Source organism: Simochromis diagramma, unplaced genomic scaffold, assembly GCF_900408965.1.
Source record: "Simochromis diagramma unplaced genomic scaffold, fSimDia1.1 OVJJ01000567.1, whole genome shotgun sequence".
In the NCBI taxonomy this organism is placed as follows: domain Eukaryota; kingdom Metazoa; phylum Chordata; class Actinopteri; order Cichliformes; family Cichlidae; genus Simochromis; species Simochromis diagramma.
In genome coordinates, this window is record NW_024386973.1 from 215,209 (window position 1) to 233,503 (window position 18,295).

Sequence of the window (18,295 nt, forward strand, 5' to 3'; positions counted from 1 at the left end):
CAACAAACAAGGCACGCATCCTAAATCATTCCAATCACCATTCCACTTGTCTCCTTCTTAGACACAAACAGCAGGTAGGTCAGACTGCCAGGACTCACTAGTTATAGATACAATACATTTACAATACATTTGAACATCTCAATGAGTACTTTCAGTCATATTTGATTTAATACTTGACTTTCTCAAATCTTTGTAGTCAGAGCCTGCTGGCTTTGTAAATGACTTGTACATCTTGTCAGTTTTAAATGAGCAGCAGTAACACAAGATATATATATGTTTGCGGTGCTGTTTAAACTTTCACATTTCTTACTCATCAAATATTTCTTCATGCACTATATACACAATATCACAACTCAAACACAGTCATCTGAGAAAGAGCTCCTAACTGTACCTTTATTAGCTTTTGCATTCATCTTTCTATATTCTATTTGAGCCATGTCTCTAAATATATATTTATACAGATGCGCAGTCTAAGCAGCCTGCCTTTATCTGCTATCATTAGATTTTCAAAAGCCTCATTCACATCCTGACTTCATCTTCACTGACTGATGGAGCACAACATGAACCTTTGGAGGCTTAAAAACTGTCCCGTCAAACATTTCAACTTGTGTCAGTGGTTGGTTAATCTCTTTTCATATCTTTAAGTTCTACTTGGAGCCAAAAGGAAAAACATATGTTTGGTCATTTAGAAAGACAAAACATTTTTTAGATGCACTGAAATGTCTTCAGATTTGTGTTACGGAAAATCATGAACATTTTAAAAATAAATATTGTTTAATATTATCTGAAATATACAAACAAACAAACAAACAAACAAAAAACAGCTGAAGTCAGTGAACTGACCTCAGAGTCTTCAGCTGACAGTTTGGACTCTCCAGTCCAGCTGAGAGCAGTTTCACCCCTGAATCCTCCAGGTTGTTTTGACTCATGTCCAGCTCTGTTAGATGAGAGGGGTTAGACTTCAGAGCTGAGGCCACAACCTCACAGTGAGCGGCTGAGAGTACACAATGAGTCAGTCTGTGATTAGAGAATATATAAATGAGTTATTGTAAACGCACAAGACATATGACAACAAAACTTTCTGCCACCATAATCTAATGAACATCTGCTCTTTACATCTATGGTTCAACTCTGATCATGTTCAGGTGTTTGACACGAGACACAAGAATGATTCTGTTATTTTCTAATGATGTTTATACAAAGCAAGAGTCCAATATTGTCTAATGTTTTCAGAGTTTGCTCACTGCCAGTTAGTTCAGGAATAAAGAAGGGTACATTGAATTCAACTCCCTTTCTTTTTCAGCAGATCGGTATATCATGACTACTATTCTGATGCTGGTACTATTTGTGCTTAGCTGTCCTGGTTAAATGCATAAACACTACTATCTCTCTGTAAGTACAGTGCATTTTCTTTCCACACAAAGTTGTAAATACACAAATTTCAAAGCAGGAGATAATTTAACATACACCATATTGCTAAAAGTATTCACTCATCCACCCAAATCATTGACTTCAAGTATTCCAATTACTTCCATGGCCACTAGTGATGGGATTTCCGGCTCTTTTTAGAGAACCGGCTCTTTCGGCTCGGCTCACTAAAAAGAGCCGGCTCTTTCGGCTCCGAACCGGCTCTTCAGGTTGTTTTGTTGCTTTAATTTATTTATTATTAACAATAATATAAAATTATGCACAAAAGGAATTACTAATGTAAAAAAAAAAGTGGTTTTATTTATATATGTTTATATATAAATATATGCAGTGGCCCCTAGAGACAAAACACGTACAAACTCCAAAAAGCACATACAAACTCCAAAACACATTTCTAGCATGAACTGAACTTCCAAAACAGAGCTACCTAGATCACTTAAATTACACAATTGAAAGCATGAAAGCATATGTGTATTGTTTGTGTATTTATACACAAGCATTCATATATAGTCAAATAATTTAAAAAAAAAAAATCGTTCATTTACCTGTTATTACCACACACCAAATCCGGTCGCTGGTACTTGCTGGCTTGTGTAGCCACTAGGTAACAAAAGTTCAACACTGCCCCCTAGCATCCTGGAGCACTTCTGTTGTCTTTTGTACGTGTTTTGAGTTTTTATGTGCTTCTGAGTTTTCACGTGTTTTGGAGTTTGTACGTACTTCGGAGTTTGTACGTGTTTTTACGTGTTTTGGAGTTTTTACGTGTTTTGGAGTTTTTACGTGTTTTTACGTGTTTTGGAGTTTGTACGTGCTTCAGAGTTCGTACGTGATTTGAAGTTTGTATGTGCTTTGTCTGTAGGGGCCACCGTAAATATACTTTTATTCATTCACTCCACATAAAATGTAATAAATAAATCATATAATACAAAAATCAATTATTCGCATTTCAACTTTTAACTATTTAAATTTTCAGCTTTTTCCTTTTTCTCGGGGTCTTGTTCACGAGTGATGGGAGAAGGGAGCAGGAGATTGAAAGACAGATTGGTGCAGCAGCTGCAGTGATGCGGACGCTGTGGTGAAGAGAGAGCTGGGTGTAAAAGCGGAGCTCTCAATTTACCGGTCGATCTACGTCCCTACCCTCACCCATGACCACGAGCTGTGGGTAGTGACCGAAAGAACGAGATCGCGAATACAAGCGACGGAAATGGGCTTCCTCCGAAGGGTGGCTGGCCTCTCCCTTAGAGATAGGGTGAGAAGTTCGGCCATTCGGGAGGGGCTCAGAGTAGAGCCGCTGCTCCTCCACATCGAAAGGAGCCAGTTGAGATGGTTCGGGTATCTGACAAGGATGCCCCCTGGCCGCCTCTTGGGCGAGGATTTCCGGGCATGTCCCACCAGGAGGAGGCCCCGGGGCAGACCCAGGACACGCTGGAGAGATTATGTCTCTCGGCTGGCCTAGGAACGCCTTGGTGTTCCCCCGGATAAGCTGGAGGAGGTGGCTGGGGAGAGGGAGGTCTGGGCTTCTCTGCTTGGGCTGCTGACGACCCGACCCTGGATAAGCGGAAGAAAATGAATGGATGGATGGATATTTAGTCTACAGGCAGAGCTTATGGAAACTTCTGCATTTAAGTTAAAATTATCTCCTGTAAACTGAGCAGCACAGCCATCATTAATTTCCATTACCAAGGTACAAGGTGTAGTAGGTCTAGTTGTAGTGTTCCATAACTCTGACCCCTTTGTTTTTTAAATGGCGTGATAGAACTTTTTCAGTGTCCAAATACAAAAGTATATAAAATAATTAATGACCAATATCTACAATACAAAGCTAAAAATAATAAGAAGAATAATTTCGTGTTACATGAAAAACTAAAACTACAAATCAACAATGAAGAATAATACTGAATAATGACTTGGTCTCACCGAGCCTTTCTGCAATTCCTCACAACTGGAAAAAGTCTCAGTCGCCCATCCAATGATGCTTTGAACTTGTTTAGGTCTAACTCATCCAGAACCTCCTCTGACATCTGCAGCATGTAGGCCAGAGCTGAGCAGTGGATCTCAGAAAGTCTCTTTTCTGATCTGTTAGCTGACTTCAAGAATACTTGGATCTCCTGATGTACTGAGAGGTCGTTCATCTCTACCAGACAGTGGAAGATGTTGATGCTTCTGTCAGGAGAAATTTCATCACTGTTCATCTCCTTAAGATTGTTAATGACTCTCTGAATGGTTCCTGGACTGCTCTCTGTCTGACCCAGCAGACCTCCTAAGAGTCTCTGGTTGGACTCCAGAGAGAGGCCATGAAGGAAGCGGACAAACAGGTCCAGGTGGCCATTTTTACTCTGAAGGGATTTTTCCATGGCTCGTTTAAGGAAATCATCCAGAGATGACCCACTGTACTTTTCTCCAAGGAAGGCTTCCAGCACCTCTGTCTTCCTGTTGGTGTGACAGTGGAACATGTATACTGCAGCCAGAAACTCCTGAATGCTCAGATGAACAAAGCAGTAGACTGGTTTCTGGAAGATCACACACTCTCTTTTGAAGATCTCTGTACAAACTCCTGAGTACACCGAGGCCTCCGTGACATCAAGACCACACTGCTCCAGGTCTTCGTGGTAGAACATGATGTTTCCTTTCTCCAGATGTTCAAACGCCAGCCTCCCCAGCTTCAGAAGAACTTCCCTGTCAACCTCCGTCAGCTCCTGAAGACTCGTCTCATGTCCGTCATGGTACTTGTTCTTCTTCCTCTTTGTCTGAACCAGCAGGAAGTGTGAGTACATGTCAGTCAGGGTCTTGGGCAGCTCTCCTCTCTGCTCTGTAGTCAACATGTGCTCCAGAACTGTAGCAGTGATCCAGCAGAAGACTGGGATTCTACACATGATGTGGAGGCTCCTGGATGTCTTCATGTGGGAGATGATTCTGCTGGACAGCTCTTCATCACTGAATCTCCTCCTGAAGTACTCCTCCTTCTGGGCGTCAGTGAAGCCTCGTACTTCTGTTACCCTGTCAACACATGTAGGAGGGATCTGATTGGCTGCTGCAGGTCGGGAAGTTATCCAGACGAGAGCCGAGGGAAGCAGATTCCCCTGGATGAGGTTTGTCAGCAGCTGGCTGACTGATGACTTCTGTGTGACATCAGACAGCAGCTTCCTGTTGGTGAAATCCAATGAAAGTCTGCTTTCATCCAGGCCGTCAAAGATGAACAAAAGCTGAGAGACAGCCAGCTTCTCTGCTGTGACCTTCTGTAATGTTGGATGGAAAACATGGAGCAGCTCCAGAAGACTGTACTGCTCATCTCTGATCAGGTTCAGCTCCCTGAATGAAAGCAGAATCACCACACTGACATGTTGGTTCTCCAAGCCCTCTGCCCAGTCCAGAGTGAACTTCTGCACTGCGAAGGTTTTTCCAACACCAGCCACGCCGTTGGTCAGAACCACTCTGATGGGTCTCTGTTGGTCAGGTAAGGCTTTAAAGATGTCCTGGCACCTGATTGGAGTGTCATGGAGGGCGTCCATCTTGGAAGCTGTCTCCAGCTGCCTCACCTCATGTTGGGTATGAACCTCTTCACTCTGTCCCTCTGTGATGTAGAGCTCAGTGTAGATCCTGTTGAGGAGGGTTCTACTTCCTGTTTCATCACTTCCTTCAGTCACACGTTCACATCTTCTCCTCAGGCTGATCTTATGTTCATCTAAAACCTCCTGAGGACCAACATCTGCTGAAAGAAAGAAAAACAATGAGACTAAAGAGAAAGAAAACTCTTCAATGTCTGAACAACACAAGAAGAAGTCCAGTTTTCAGAATTGAGTTCATCAATTCAATTTTATTTTATTTATATAGCGCCAAATCCCAACAACAGTCACTTCAAGGCACTTTATATTGTACAGTAGATCCTGCAATAATAGATACAGAGAAAAACCCAACAACCATATGACCCCTTATGAGCAAGCGCTTTGGCGACAGTGGGAAGGAAAAACTCCCTTTTAACAGGAAGAAACCTCCGACAGAACCAGGCTCAGGGAGGGGCGGGGCCATCTGCTGTGATTGGTTGGGGTGAGAGAAGGAAAGGGAAACAGCAGACAGATATTCAGTCTTACTTTGTACACAGCTGCTCTGACTGGCTGTCTGCAGTCCAGCTTTGGTTCTGGATCTTTTACCACACTGGGGACAGGACGAGTCTCCTGATGAAGCAGACTGGTCCCAGTATGAGGAGATGCACTGTCTGCAGAACCAGTGTCCACAGCTGGTAGAGACTGGATCCTTCAGGACATCCTGACACAAAGCACAGCAGGACAGCTGCTCCTCCTCACAAACACCGCTCCTCTTCCTCTCTCTGTGAACACATTTCTTTATCACTAAAATTATTTAATGACAGAAGCTCTAATGGTCGCAGAGAATAATACAAATTGAGCTACTTTTCACAACAGAGTATTCATCAAGATGATTTTTGGTTATATAGTGCCAAGACAGGATAAAGACATGCTGTGGAAGAGAGACAGAGATTAATAACAAGTATGATTCAATGCAGAGAGGTCTGTTAACACATAGTGAGTGAGAAAGGTGACTGAAGAAGAAACTCAATGCATCATGGGAATCCCCCGGCAGTCTACACCTATTGCAGCATAACTAAGGGAGGATTCAGGGTCACCTGGTCCAGCCCTAACTATATGCTTTAGCAAAAAGGAAAGTTTGAAGCCTAATCTTAAAAGTAGAGATAGTGTCTGTCTCCTGAATCCAAACTGGAAGCTGGTTCCACAGAAGAGGGGCCTGAAAACTGAAGGCTCTGCCTCCCATTCTACTTTTAAATACTCTAGGAACAACGAGTAGGCCTGCAGTGTGAGAGCGAAGTGCTCTAATAGGGTGATATGGTACTACAAGGTCATTAAGATAAGATGGGGCCTGATTATTTAAGACCTTGTATGTGAGGAGCAGGATTTTGAATTCAGTATATAGTCTTTACTGTTTTACATATACATTTTAGTTCGCCTAATAGTACCTGATAGTAGCAGTTCTCTTACTTCCTGTCATTAGGCCACCAAAACTGGTGGGGATCACCAGTAGAAGACCATGAAGACATTTAAAGAGATTTGTCATAGATAGAGTGACACAGTTATGCTTAAACAGAGCATTTTATAATCTGCTACTCCTGCTCCATCCTGGAAAAATCTTCTATTCCATTTTTGTTAAGAAATTTCTTCCATAAAAAGCAGACTTGTCTAACTCAAGGCTAGAATTGCCCCAATGGAAGAACTCCACATGACTACTCATCTTAAACTGCCTACAAAAACCGTAAACTTCACATTCTACTGCACAGACTGTTTAGTATTAAAGCGTAATAATAACCAACCACAGACAACCATTGCAAAGTAAAAATATCTTAAACTACAAGAACTAGCTCAAGAAAGCTTTAAGGAAAAAATAATGGACTGAACAAGCAATACACACACAGCTGTTGCTATTATAGAAAATAATGGTGCAGGAGGGGGGAAACCTCTCAGCAGACACCATGGTGGGCAGTTGGGACAAAGACATAACTGTTGGATTTTCTCAATGGACAGATTTGATAAATACATAATCACTACAGCTCCCACCCCCCAACCCACTTATCCATACAGTCTAGACTGGGCCGATCTCTTTCTCTTAGTAACTTACATGCTTTTCTTGTCTAAATGCCTGATTGTCCACTATAGCAACACATGTTGCACTATGAAACACAGACGCTGTTGCAAGACATTAAATCATATCTAATATTTCAGAGTCTAGAGACTATGTCCCTATTGCATTCAAATGGAATAGAGCCAGACTGCTGGAACAGACAAGCAGATGGCATTTTAATATTTTTCAAAGAAACAGAATTTGACAGTTGCATGAAACTATGAATAAATCGACATATTTACTCACTGCGCACCACTGCCCAGTATCCTGCTAGCTAACGTTGAATTGTTGGAGAACAAACTAGACGATCTGAGGGCAAGAGTCACCTTCCAACGAGACATGAGGGACTGCAACATTCTGTGCTTCACTGAGACATGGCTGACCCCCAACGTGGCGGATCGGGCAGAAATTCCATCGGAGTCACTCTCTGTGCTCCGCGCGGACAGAACGGCAGAGTCAAACAAAACCAAAGGTGGAGAAGTGTGTTTCATGGTAAACAGAAAGTGGTGCGACGTCAGGAGCATCTCTACTCTCTTCAGCGGCTGCTCGCCACATCTGGAATACCTGAGCATGAAGTGTCGCCCTTTTTACCTGTCCCGCGAGTTCACCTCGTTAATCGCCACAGTGGTCTACATCCCACCCCAGGTGAACACAGGTATGGCTCTGTCTGAACTACATGATGTGCTGAGTGCGTTTCAAAACAAGGACCCGCAGGAAACTTTAATAAAGCAAACCTTGGACATCTCATGCCGAACTTTTATCAACATGTCATGTGTCCGATGAGGGGAGACAGAATCTTGGACAATTGCTACACAATTGCTAACAACTGCCTGACAATAGGGACCAGCAATCAGCATCGCAGAGCATGACGTCAGAGCTGCGCTGAGGAGAGTGAACGCAAGGAAAGCAGCAGGACCAGATGGCATCACTGGCCATCTGCTGCGGTGCTGTGCTGACCAGCTAGCAGGTGTGTTCACTTTGATTTTCAACGAGTCCCTGGCGAAGTCTGTGGTCCCCATATGCTTCAAGAGATCCACCATCATCCCTGTCCACAAGAACAACAAGCCCTCATGCCTGAACGATTACCAGCCAGTTGCACTGACCTCGGTGGTTATGAAGGTGTTCGAGAGGCTGTTGAAGAACATCATCTCCTCCTCCATCCCAAACACCACAGATCCGCTCCAGTTCGTCTACCAACCCAACAGATCCACGGAGGATGCCATCGCCCACATCCTGCACACCACCCTCAGCCACGTGGACAAGAAACAGGGTAACTATGTGAGACTGCCATTTGTTGATTACAGTTCAGCGTTTAACACAACAGTGCCCTGCAGACTGTTCACAAAGCTCAGGGATCTGGGACTCAACAGCTGTCTGTGTGCATGGGTGTTGGACTTCCTCACTGGCAGAACTCAGGTGGTGAGGGTGGGCAGGTGCTTCTCCAACAGCATCACCATCAACACAGGAGCACCTCAGGGCTGTGTCCTCTCGCCACTGCTCTACTCCCTCTACACTTCAGACTGTGTGGCCACCCATGGCTCCAACACCATTGTGAAGTTTGCTGACGACACAGTGGCGTTGGGTGCCATCTCCACCAACGATGAGGCGGCCTACATGGATGAAGTGAAGAATCTGGCATCATGGTGCCAGGACAATCACCTCCAGCTGAACGTTGGCAAGACCATTTCATGCCTGATCCTTCTGACTTCATTGCGGCACAAACCACTTTAACACCCCTGTAGCAGCCCTTGGCATCAAGAACGACAGAAGAGTCTCTAACGGGTGCAGCCATTTATTTCCTCACCACACACGGCTCATTCTCTGGACGTTGAGCACCCTTGGCAAGCGGACTGAGGTATGTGATGAGAGATGATCTGTTGTTATATTTTATTTAACTGAACTGTGTAATCCCTTGATGCCAAGGGCTGCTACAGTGAAAACTCATCGCTGCCTTGCAGCCATCTACACTCATCTTATTCTTTCGTCGAACTGTGAGTAAAGGAGTGTATCGCATCATCTAGAGACTACTGGATCAGTAAAGGACTCAAAATAAAGACATTATAAATACAATGTCATGCACACCTTCATCTTGTAAGCTGTGTGAGCAAATGATCTTCAACATGGCAGTCTAAAGTAATGCAAGAAAGAAAGACCTCTTCTGTATTTAACACAGTAGCATGTAAAGTTGTGATGCTGAATATCCCACATTTCTTGCATCAGAATGTCTAAGACTGAATCTGGGCTTTATGCTATCAGTTGTACTTCTGTAAAAACTTAAGTGGCAAATTGTCTGATTTGAGGGCATCATCAGTAATATTTGGGTTTTGTTGCCAGTCTGTGAGGTTAAAGGTGTAAATATCTAAGTTGAGTGTTAATAAGTTTGAAACCACCACTCAACCCATTTGAGTTAAGATATATACACTTAAAAGGGCAGGTGCAACAAGCCAAAAATAAAATTAATAATAATGTTGTCCCCTGTTGAAGAAATAGACAAATCTACAGAGGCACAAGAGGCCAGGTCCAGCTCCAGAGAGCGAAGACTAACAGAAAAGGGGCAGGAGATGCATGAACAGGAGGCCAAGAAAAATGAAAGGTCATTTAGCAAGGCATATGAGTCCTGGAAGGAGTTAGCAAGAGGAGTTAGAACAAAGCTGAAAGGTTTCTGCTCAAACGAAGACCTTGTTAGAACACAAACGGACATTAAGGCTAAAGAAGCATTAGTGCATGAACTGTATGAGCCTATCCGACGTAATCATACTTCTACTCCAGATGTTGTCAAGAAAATGGATGCGTGTGTTGCCCTAACAACAGAAATTTGTGATCTCATTAGTAAACGACTAGAAGATATAGATAAGACTTTTAATGACAGGCTCCAGAAGGAGCGTGTAAGGATGATATTAAGTAAGGAGGAGTATGGATCTGTTTTTGGGAAAACTGAAACAGAAACAGTTATTTCAGAGCATTCAAAGGGCTCAGATTCATACTCTGGAGCCACCTCTACGACTTCCAGCAAACGTGTGGATGCCAAAGCTGACCTTGCAGCTAAACTAGAACAGGCGAAGGCAATGCAACGAATACATGAACAGCAAGCCAAGTTGAGTAGCTTAGAGCATGAGTGGAAAATCAAGGAAGCACAAATGATTGCAGAAATGACAGCAAAGCTAGAGGAAGAGAGAACTAAACTGCAACAGCTACAGGCAGAAAATGAGGTAAAAGTAGCAGCAGCCAGAGTGAACGCTTACAACAACTACGATGGATTGGAAAGTCTTAGGTATGAAGCAGATGACAAATCACAACTTGATAGCCAAATCATTGAATCTCAGAATCCATTGAATCCACAGGCTGAATCATTTCGACCTCAGTGTGCACCACCTGAGATTTTGCAAAAGCAACAGGAGGTCAGCTTAACACAGGAGCTTGCAAGCTTGTTCGTCTCCAACCGTCTGCCTGCACCTGAACCCACAGTGTTCACTGGTAACCCTTTAAAGTTTATAGACTGGAAGATATCCTTTATGGCATTGATTGGCCACAAACCCCTCCCCGCAGGCGAAAAAATGTTGTACTTGAAAAGTTATCTTGCAGGTGAGGCACGGAAGGCGGTCGAAGGATTCTTCTATCGAAACTCAGAAGATGCATATCAGGGTGCCTGGGAGATTCTTCAGGAGAGGTATGGAAGTTCATTTGTCGTCCAAAAGGCTTTCAGGGATAAACTGATGAAATGGCCAAAAATAGCTCCCAATGACCCAGTAGCCCTCAGAGAGTTTTCAGATTTCCTTCAAAGTTGTGCCGAGGCCATCCCTCATGTTAAAGGGCTGGCAATTCTAAATGATTGTGAAGAAAATCATAAACTTCTCAAAAAACTGCCCGAATGGCTGGTACGCAGATGGGGTCGTGTTGTTGTGGATGAACTAGACAGATGTCAAGAGTATCCACCATTTGCTCATTTCACCAGATTTCTACAAAGGGAAGCTAGAATAGCCTGCAACCCCATTGCTTCTCCCTTCTTATTAACCACTAAAGTTACAGATGAAAGGCTTCCTAAGAGAACCAAGGCACTCAGCACCAATGCTCAAGCTAAGCACTCTGCAGGTAAACCAGGGACCTTAATTTCAAAGCCAAGACCACCATGCTTCGTCTGCAACGATGAAACACACGGTGTCGCCAAGTGCCCAACCTTTGCCACAAGGCTTCCTGATGAAAAGAGAGCTTTCATTCGTGAAAACCGTCTTTGCTTCGGCTGTTTAAGAAAGGGTCACACTAGTAAAGAATGCAAAAGAAGGCACACATGCACTATATGTGGTCGAAATCATCCAACTTGCTTGCACATAGAGAGAATTGAGGGAGCCAGTGAAATGTTAAACAGTGATTCACCATCTGCAGGAAATGAGACAAAGGAAGTCCGCAATGTCATGTCACACACATTGACAAGATACTCCTCAGCTACGTCTAGCATTGTTCCAGTTTTTGTGTCATTGGCAGAAGACCCCCACAGTGAGATTCTCACATATGCTCTGCTCGACACACAGAGCGATTCAACTTTCATCTTGGGAGATCTGGTCTCTGCACTAAATGTGAAGACTCAGCCAGTGCAATTAAGGCTCAGTACAATGACAGCAGTAGACACAGTCATAGCTAGCAAAGTGGCTTGTGGATTGCAAGTTCGTGGGCTCCATAGTGAGTCGCATGTTCAGCTACGCCAGGCATATACAAGGGATTTCATCCCAGTTGATAAGTCTCATATTCCTACAAAGGACACCGCACTTCAGTGGCCACATCTGAGGCAACTGGCAAACAAGCTGCAGCCACTTCAAGACTGTGAAGTGGGATTGCTGATTGGCTATGATTGCCCATCAGCACTGGCCCCTCTAGAAGTCATTGTAGGGTCAGAAAACCATCCATTTGCTCAAAGAACCGTGCTTGGCTGGAGCATCATAGGATCAGCAAATCCATATCTTGATAGAAAGGAACATCAAAGCTTTGTACACAGAGTGGCAGTAAAGGAAATGCCATTGCCTCCGGTCAATGATGTGTTGAAGGTCCTAGAAATGGATTTCAGCGAAAGAAACTATCAAGATAAATATGTTTCTCAAGATGATGTTCATTTTGTAAAACTCCTCAGCAGCACAATCACAAAAAGGAAGGATGGACACTATGAGATGCCACTTCCTTTCAAGGGCAGCTCTCCACCTATGCTGCCAAACAACAAGCGACTGGCTGAAGCTCGTTTGCAACACCTCAAGAGGAAGTTAAGGTCCAACAGGCAGTACCATGACCATTACACAGCATTCATGGAGGAAACCATCAGCAAAGGTGTTGCAGAACCAGCCCCCCCAGCACATGAGGGAGAGACAATTTGGTACATCCCACATCATGGGGTGTACCATCCTAGGAAACCAGATAAACTTAGGGTGGTCTTCGACTGTTCAGCCAAGTTTCTGGGCATCTCTCTGAATGACACCTTATTGACTGGCCCTGATCTGATAAACTCTCTAGTAGGAGTTCTCTGCCGCTTTAGGAGGGAAGCAGTAGCCATCACCTGCGACATTGAAAAAATGTTCCATCAGTTCTATGTTCCACCCAACATGCGGAACTACCTGAGGTTCCTATGGTGGAAGGGCGGTCAGCTGGAAACAGAACCCCAAGAGTATAGAATGGCGGTGCACCTTTTCGGTGCTGGTTCCTCTCCAGGGTGTGCCAATTTCGGCCTTAAATATCTTGCACAGCAATGCGAAGCCGATTATCCTTCGGCTGCTGCTTTCATTGAAAAGAACTTTTACGTTGATGATGGACTGACTAGTGTCCCATCAGTCACAGAAGCTACAGACCTGATTATCAATGCACAGCAGCTGTGTAAGACTGGAGGTTTACACTTGCACAAATTTAACTCGAACAAGGTGGAGGCACTATGTGGTGTTGCGCCTTCAGAAAGGGCAGTAACCACTGGACCTCTCAACCTTAGCCTGGATTCAACAGCGGAGGGTCACGTACTTGGCATTCAGTGGTCAATAGAAAGTGACACCTTCAGCTTCAACATTGACAAAAGGGACCAACCCTCAACTCGTCGTGGTATCCTGTCCGCTGTCTCCTCCCTCTACGACCCTCTTGGTCTTGTAGCTCCCTTTATCCTGAGTGGTAAATGTATTCTCCAGGAGCTGTGTCGCATGGGCGTAGGTTGGGATGATCAGCTTCCCGATAGCCTACATGCACGGTGGGAGCAATGGAAAAGGGATCTACACAGGCTAAAGGAAATAGCGATACCCAGATGCTACCATCCTCCAGACTTTGGCAACATAGTGAGGGTGGAACTGCATCACTTTTCAGATGCCAGTAACATAGGTTATGGTGCATGTTCCTACCTCAGATACAAGAATGGAAAGGATGAAGTACACTGTAGCCTTGTGTTAGCCAAAGCAAGAGTCGCACCAACAAAGCTCATGAGCATCCCAAGGCTGGAGCTTTCGGCTGCAGTAATCTCCGCAAGGCTAAGCGTCATGTTAAAAACAGAGCTCGGCATGCAGATTGACGAGGAATTCTTTTGGACTGATTCCCAAGTTGTATTGGCCTACATCAGCAATGAGGCACGGCGATTCCATGTGTTTGTCGCAAATCGTGTTCAGCTAATCCGAGAAACCACAGACCCTGCTCAGTGGCACTATGTGGATATGGCAGAAAACCCAGCTGACCACGCTTCGAGAGGTCTATGTGCAGGGGACATTCTGTCAACGAACTGGTTATCGGGTCCTAAATTTCTATGGAAACCTGAGATACACCCAACACTACATTTTTCACCAGATTTGCTAGTCTGTGACCCTGAAGTTAAATCGGTGAAAACCTTTGCCACCCATGCCAATGAGCAAAATGACATTCTGAACCGTCTAAGCCGCTTTTCCAGCTGGACAACGCTCATCAGAGTAGTTGCAAGAATTAAGAGACTAGGCATGAAGTCAGATCGTGTCAGCAGCATTGTGACGGTAGAGGAAAGGAGAAAAGCTTGTGAACTAGTAATCAGTCTGGTTCAGCGACAAGCCTTTTTGCAAGACATAAAGACACTTCAGAAGGGCAACTCTCTTCCATGCTCTAGCCCCCTAAGTTGTCTTGATCCCATCTTAGATGAAGGACTTCTTCGTGTCGGTGGAAGACTGACAAAGGCAACGCTCAGTCGAGAACTAAAACACCCGGTTATCCTTCCAAAGGAAAGTCACATTACAAGACTAATACTGTCTCATTACCATGCCACCATCTGTCATCAGGGTCGCGGTCAAACCCTAGCAGAACTCAGAGCAAATGGGTTTTGGGTGCTTGGGGGAAGCAAAGCAGTTGCCAAGTTAATACATAAATGTGTGCAATGTCGAAAACTTCGGCACCCCACCGAGGAGCAACGCATGGCAGAGCTCCCGAAAGAAAGGACTGAAGCCTCCGCTCCTTTCTCGTACTCCGGTGTGGATTGCTTTGGTCCATTTTCCATCAAGCGGGGACGTAAGGAGTACAAAAGGTATGGGCTTATCTTTACATGCCTGTCTTCACGTGCTGTTCATATCGAGATGCTAGAAGACCTATCAACAGATGCATTCATCAATGCCCTTAGATGCTTCATCAGCCTCAGAGGAGCTGTTTGCCAACTCCGCTGTGACCAAGGCACAAACTTTGTAGGAGCCAGAAATGAGTTCAGAGAGGCTCTCAAACAATGTGACATGCAGGCACTGGAGGCTTTCCTGGCAGACAAACAGTGTGAGTTTGTTTTCAATGCTCCTTCTGCAAGTCATGCTGGTGGCATCTGGGAACGCCAAATTAGAACCATTCGTAATGTGCTAAATGCCACTACTGCTCAGTGTGCAGGAAGGCTAGACGATGCCTCTCTTAGAACTTTGTTTTATGAGGCCATGGCTATTGTAAATAGCCGCCCCTTGACTGTGGGCAGTATCTGTGACCCAAAGGCACCTGAACCTCTTACTCCGAACCATCTTATACTGATGAAGTCCAAAGTTGCTCTACCACCACCTGGGAAATTTGTGAGAGAAGACTTGTATGCAGCGAAGAGGTGGCGTAGAGTACAATACTTAACTGAGCAGTTCTGGGGTAGGTGGAAAAGAGAATACCTCATGAATGTCTCCACAAGACAGAAGTGGCACAAAACCCGCCGTAATCTAAAAGTGAATGACATTGTTATCATCAAGGAAGATATGTTACCAAGGTGTCAGTGGCAACTGGGGCGTATCGTTGAAACTATCGAAGGCGATGATGGTTTAGTCCGTCGGGTCAAAGTTCAAGTAGGAGTCCAAAGTCAGACCAAGAAACAGGACCGTGCTTTCAAGCCCCCCATCATCGAGCGGCCTATTCAAAAACTGGTGGTTCTTGTTGAAAGAGAGTAATAACAACCATGTTATTATCTGAGAGGAGCTGACATAAACAATGTAACAGTCCAGGTGGCACCTGCTCTATGATGTTTGTACACCTGTATATTGGTTGAAGTGGTCTCATTTTGTTGTTGTTCAAATCATGTATGATTACCTAGTTTGTAAATCATAGCATGATTGGTGGGAGTGTAATGAACCGCTGATCTGTACCATAAGTCATCCTTGCGGGGGTTGTCGGAACTGTATGCGCAGTCGCACTAAGGACAGATGTGATCAGAGGCATGCCCCGTAACGCGTATAGAGCAGTCTGTCGCGGCAGGAATAAGTTGTACAAAGTCCATGTAAGTTACGATAATACTTTGATAAGTATGATAAGTGTGTTTCTAATGTAAGGTATGTTGCTGCGTTTGTATTGTGAGCTATCTGAAAACCTTTTTATTCTGTATTTACGTTACTTACATCCATGTGCTATTTTTTAGCTAGACATGTGTGTCATGCAAGCTAGCAGCACCCCATGAGAAACGGGCCGAAGTGTTTAAGTGTTTACCGGAGTTTTGCACCCTTGGCAAGCGGACTGAGGTATGTGATGAGAGATGATCTGTTGTTATATTTTATTTAACTGAACTGTGTAATCCCTTGATGCCAAGGGCTGCTACAACCCCACTCACACAATGTACATTTTGAACTGTAAATTTCCAGATTTTTTTATTCTATTTAACTTAATGTATATAATTTATTCACTTATTGCGCATAATGTCCTCTTTGTATCTTCCTATTTGTATCTACTTACTTACTGTATATAATGTTTTTCTCTCTCTATTTTGCACAGTCGAGGAGCGGCAGCTGATGCAGACCTTGTTAATCTGGGGGATGGGGACTAGCTTTGGGAACCCTTACTGGATGAACAAACCTTGATTTTTACTTGTTAGTTGATGTCAGCAGGTCACACTTACACAAAACTGAAAATGGGAATTGCAATCAGTGCATTGCTACTATTAGTATAATGTATGCCTCTTCATCACTACAGATTTGATTAAATGTTCAGGTCAGGTTCTTACTTTGTGTGTGGTGGTCCAGGTTCTTCTCTGAAGTCTGGGGGTTTACCAATGGACCGGTCACTCTTCTGAGACAGAAAGCTGATCCCTGAAGCCTGTGACCTCTGACTTCTGCAAACAAAGATATGTTTATTCATATGTCATCAGACATTAATAACTTCTCAGTTGAAAGTCATTTAAATTGGTCTAAATTGCAGTTCTCACCATACTTGAATTTTTAACTTAATACCGATACCCAGTAAAATACTTTAGATACCACTGGGGCAGTGTGCATAGCTCATGGCAAAGAAGTAATTTCTTGAAAAGGTGAAGTTTTTAATTGTCAACTCTTTTTACCAGTTCAGATATAAAAATATAAGCATTTAAGATTAAATTTTATTTATTTTACAAACTATTTCAATCATTCATTACATAAAGGTGACATTAATGTAAAGGTATAATATAGTGCGAAGTCTACTAATAAGCAAAATGTAACAAGAAACAACACAATACCCAACACATCTCAGTAATTCAAATACTGTAGAAGTTAAAATGATAACATGGATAACGTGCATTATTATTTATGCTAAAATTAAGCAGAACAATGAGCTGCTCTGTGAAACACACTGAATAGCTCATTTTCTAAATCCAAGTCAGCTGATAGAGGCTCAGCCAATCTGTGACTAAACTGGATAAGCAGTTAAGAACTGGATGGATTGGATATTCCTGGAGACGAGTTACTAGCAGTGATTTTACTCTGTGTCTGAGGGTCCAGCTTCATCGGTGAAGTCTGTAGGTTGTTGTTTGGACCGGTCACTCTTCACAGGCAGACGGCAGAGTCCTGCAGACTTCGCTTTGTCCTCCTCTTCCTCGATCATCATCTTATGGACTTCAATCAGTCTGAGAGGCACAGACACGCAGTGAGTTCACAGTAATTGAGTTTTGGATTTTCTTTGTATTGTAGCTCTGACATGACCACATTAAACTGATATTTCACACCACATGCTCATACTGTCTGCTTTATCATTTAAATCATCGGCTGCCCGCTGCCCTCCTTGTCTGCCGTCTACAACTCCCGTTGTCTTAGTAGGGCCAGAAACATTTTAAAGGACACTACCCACCCCGGCTACAATCTTTTCAACCTACTGCCCTCTGGCAGGCGCTTTAGCTTCCTCCCCAAAAGCCATCACCATACTCAACTCAAAATATCTGAAATATCATCAATTCTCTGACTGTCTGTCTCTGTCAGCACTGCACTGTGTATTTATATTTATAGTAAATGTATAGTTACATTATTGTATAGTTTTTATAATGTGCTATAAGCATGTGTGCACTTTTATAGAGCTGTTTCTAATCTCGTTGCACTATGTATAGTGAAAATAAAGGCTTTCAATTCAATTCAATTTATGTTGGTGGGACTATTTGAACCCACCCATATTTACTTATAATACAGGTTTCTAATAATTCATGTGAAATCTAAATACTGTGTGCCAACATGATTTATTATATAGATTTGATCAAATTTGTGGATAGGCCTTTATATCCTGTGTGTGGTGGAAAGTGCAAACCTAAAATGCAGAGTCACATAACAGAGAAAAAATCATCCACCAAGTGGCATCAAATGGGGAAAAGCTCACAGGCATGCAGGAAACAAGCAGTGCAACACAACAGTGAACACATGCAAATGGAGGCTTTAAATATACTGGAGGCTAATGAGGGGGAAAGAACACAGCTGGAGTACAATAAGGAACAAGTGAAACTAATTGAATGATAAAAGGTAAAGGGAAGTAAAAGTGATGAAACTAGAACTAAGAAAACCTGAAAACATAAACA

The 18,295-nt window shown here is 43.5% G+C and overlaps 1 protein-coding gene across 7 annotated transcripts in view; it reads right to left on the minus strand.

Moving 5' to 3' along the window:
• Window positions 1–18,295, minus strand: part of LOC120738287 (NACHT, LRR and PYD domains-containing protein 12-like) — a 43,321-nt gene that overhangs the window by 19,036 nt on the left and 5,990 nt on the right. For 5 of the 7 annotated variants that reach the window (XM_040039470.1, XM_040039472.1, XM_040039473.1 and 2 more), the window contains exons 2-6: window positions 17,219–17,362; window positions 16,487–16,594; window positions 5,517–5,752; window positions 3,346–5,137; window positions 844–1,017 (exon numbers count right to left, since the gene is read on the minus strand). In XM_040039470.1, the coding sequence (XP_039895404.1) occupies window positions 844–1,017; window positions 3,346–5,137; window positions 5,517–5,752; window positions 16,487–16,594; window positions 17,219–17,362 (2,454 nt within the window). The remainder of the gene's footprint in view (window positions 1–843; window positions 1,018–3,345; window positions 5,138–5,516; window positions 5,753–16,486; window positions 16,595–17,218; window positions 17,363–18,295) is intronic. The other 2 variants (XM_040039471.1, XM_040039476.1) reach the window with 2 other exon arrangements.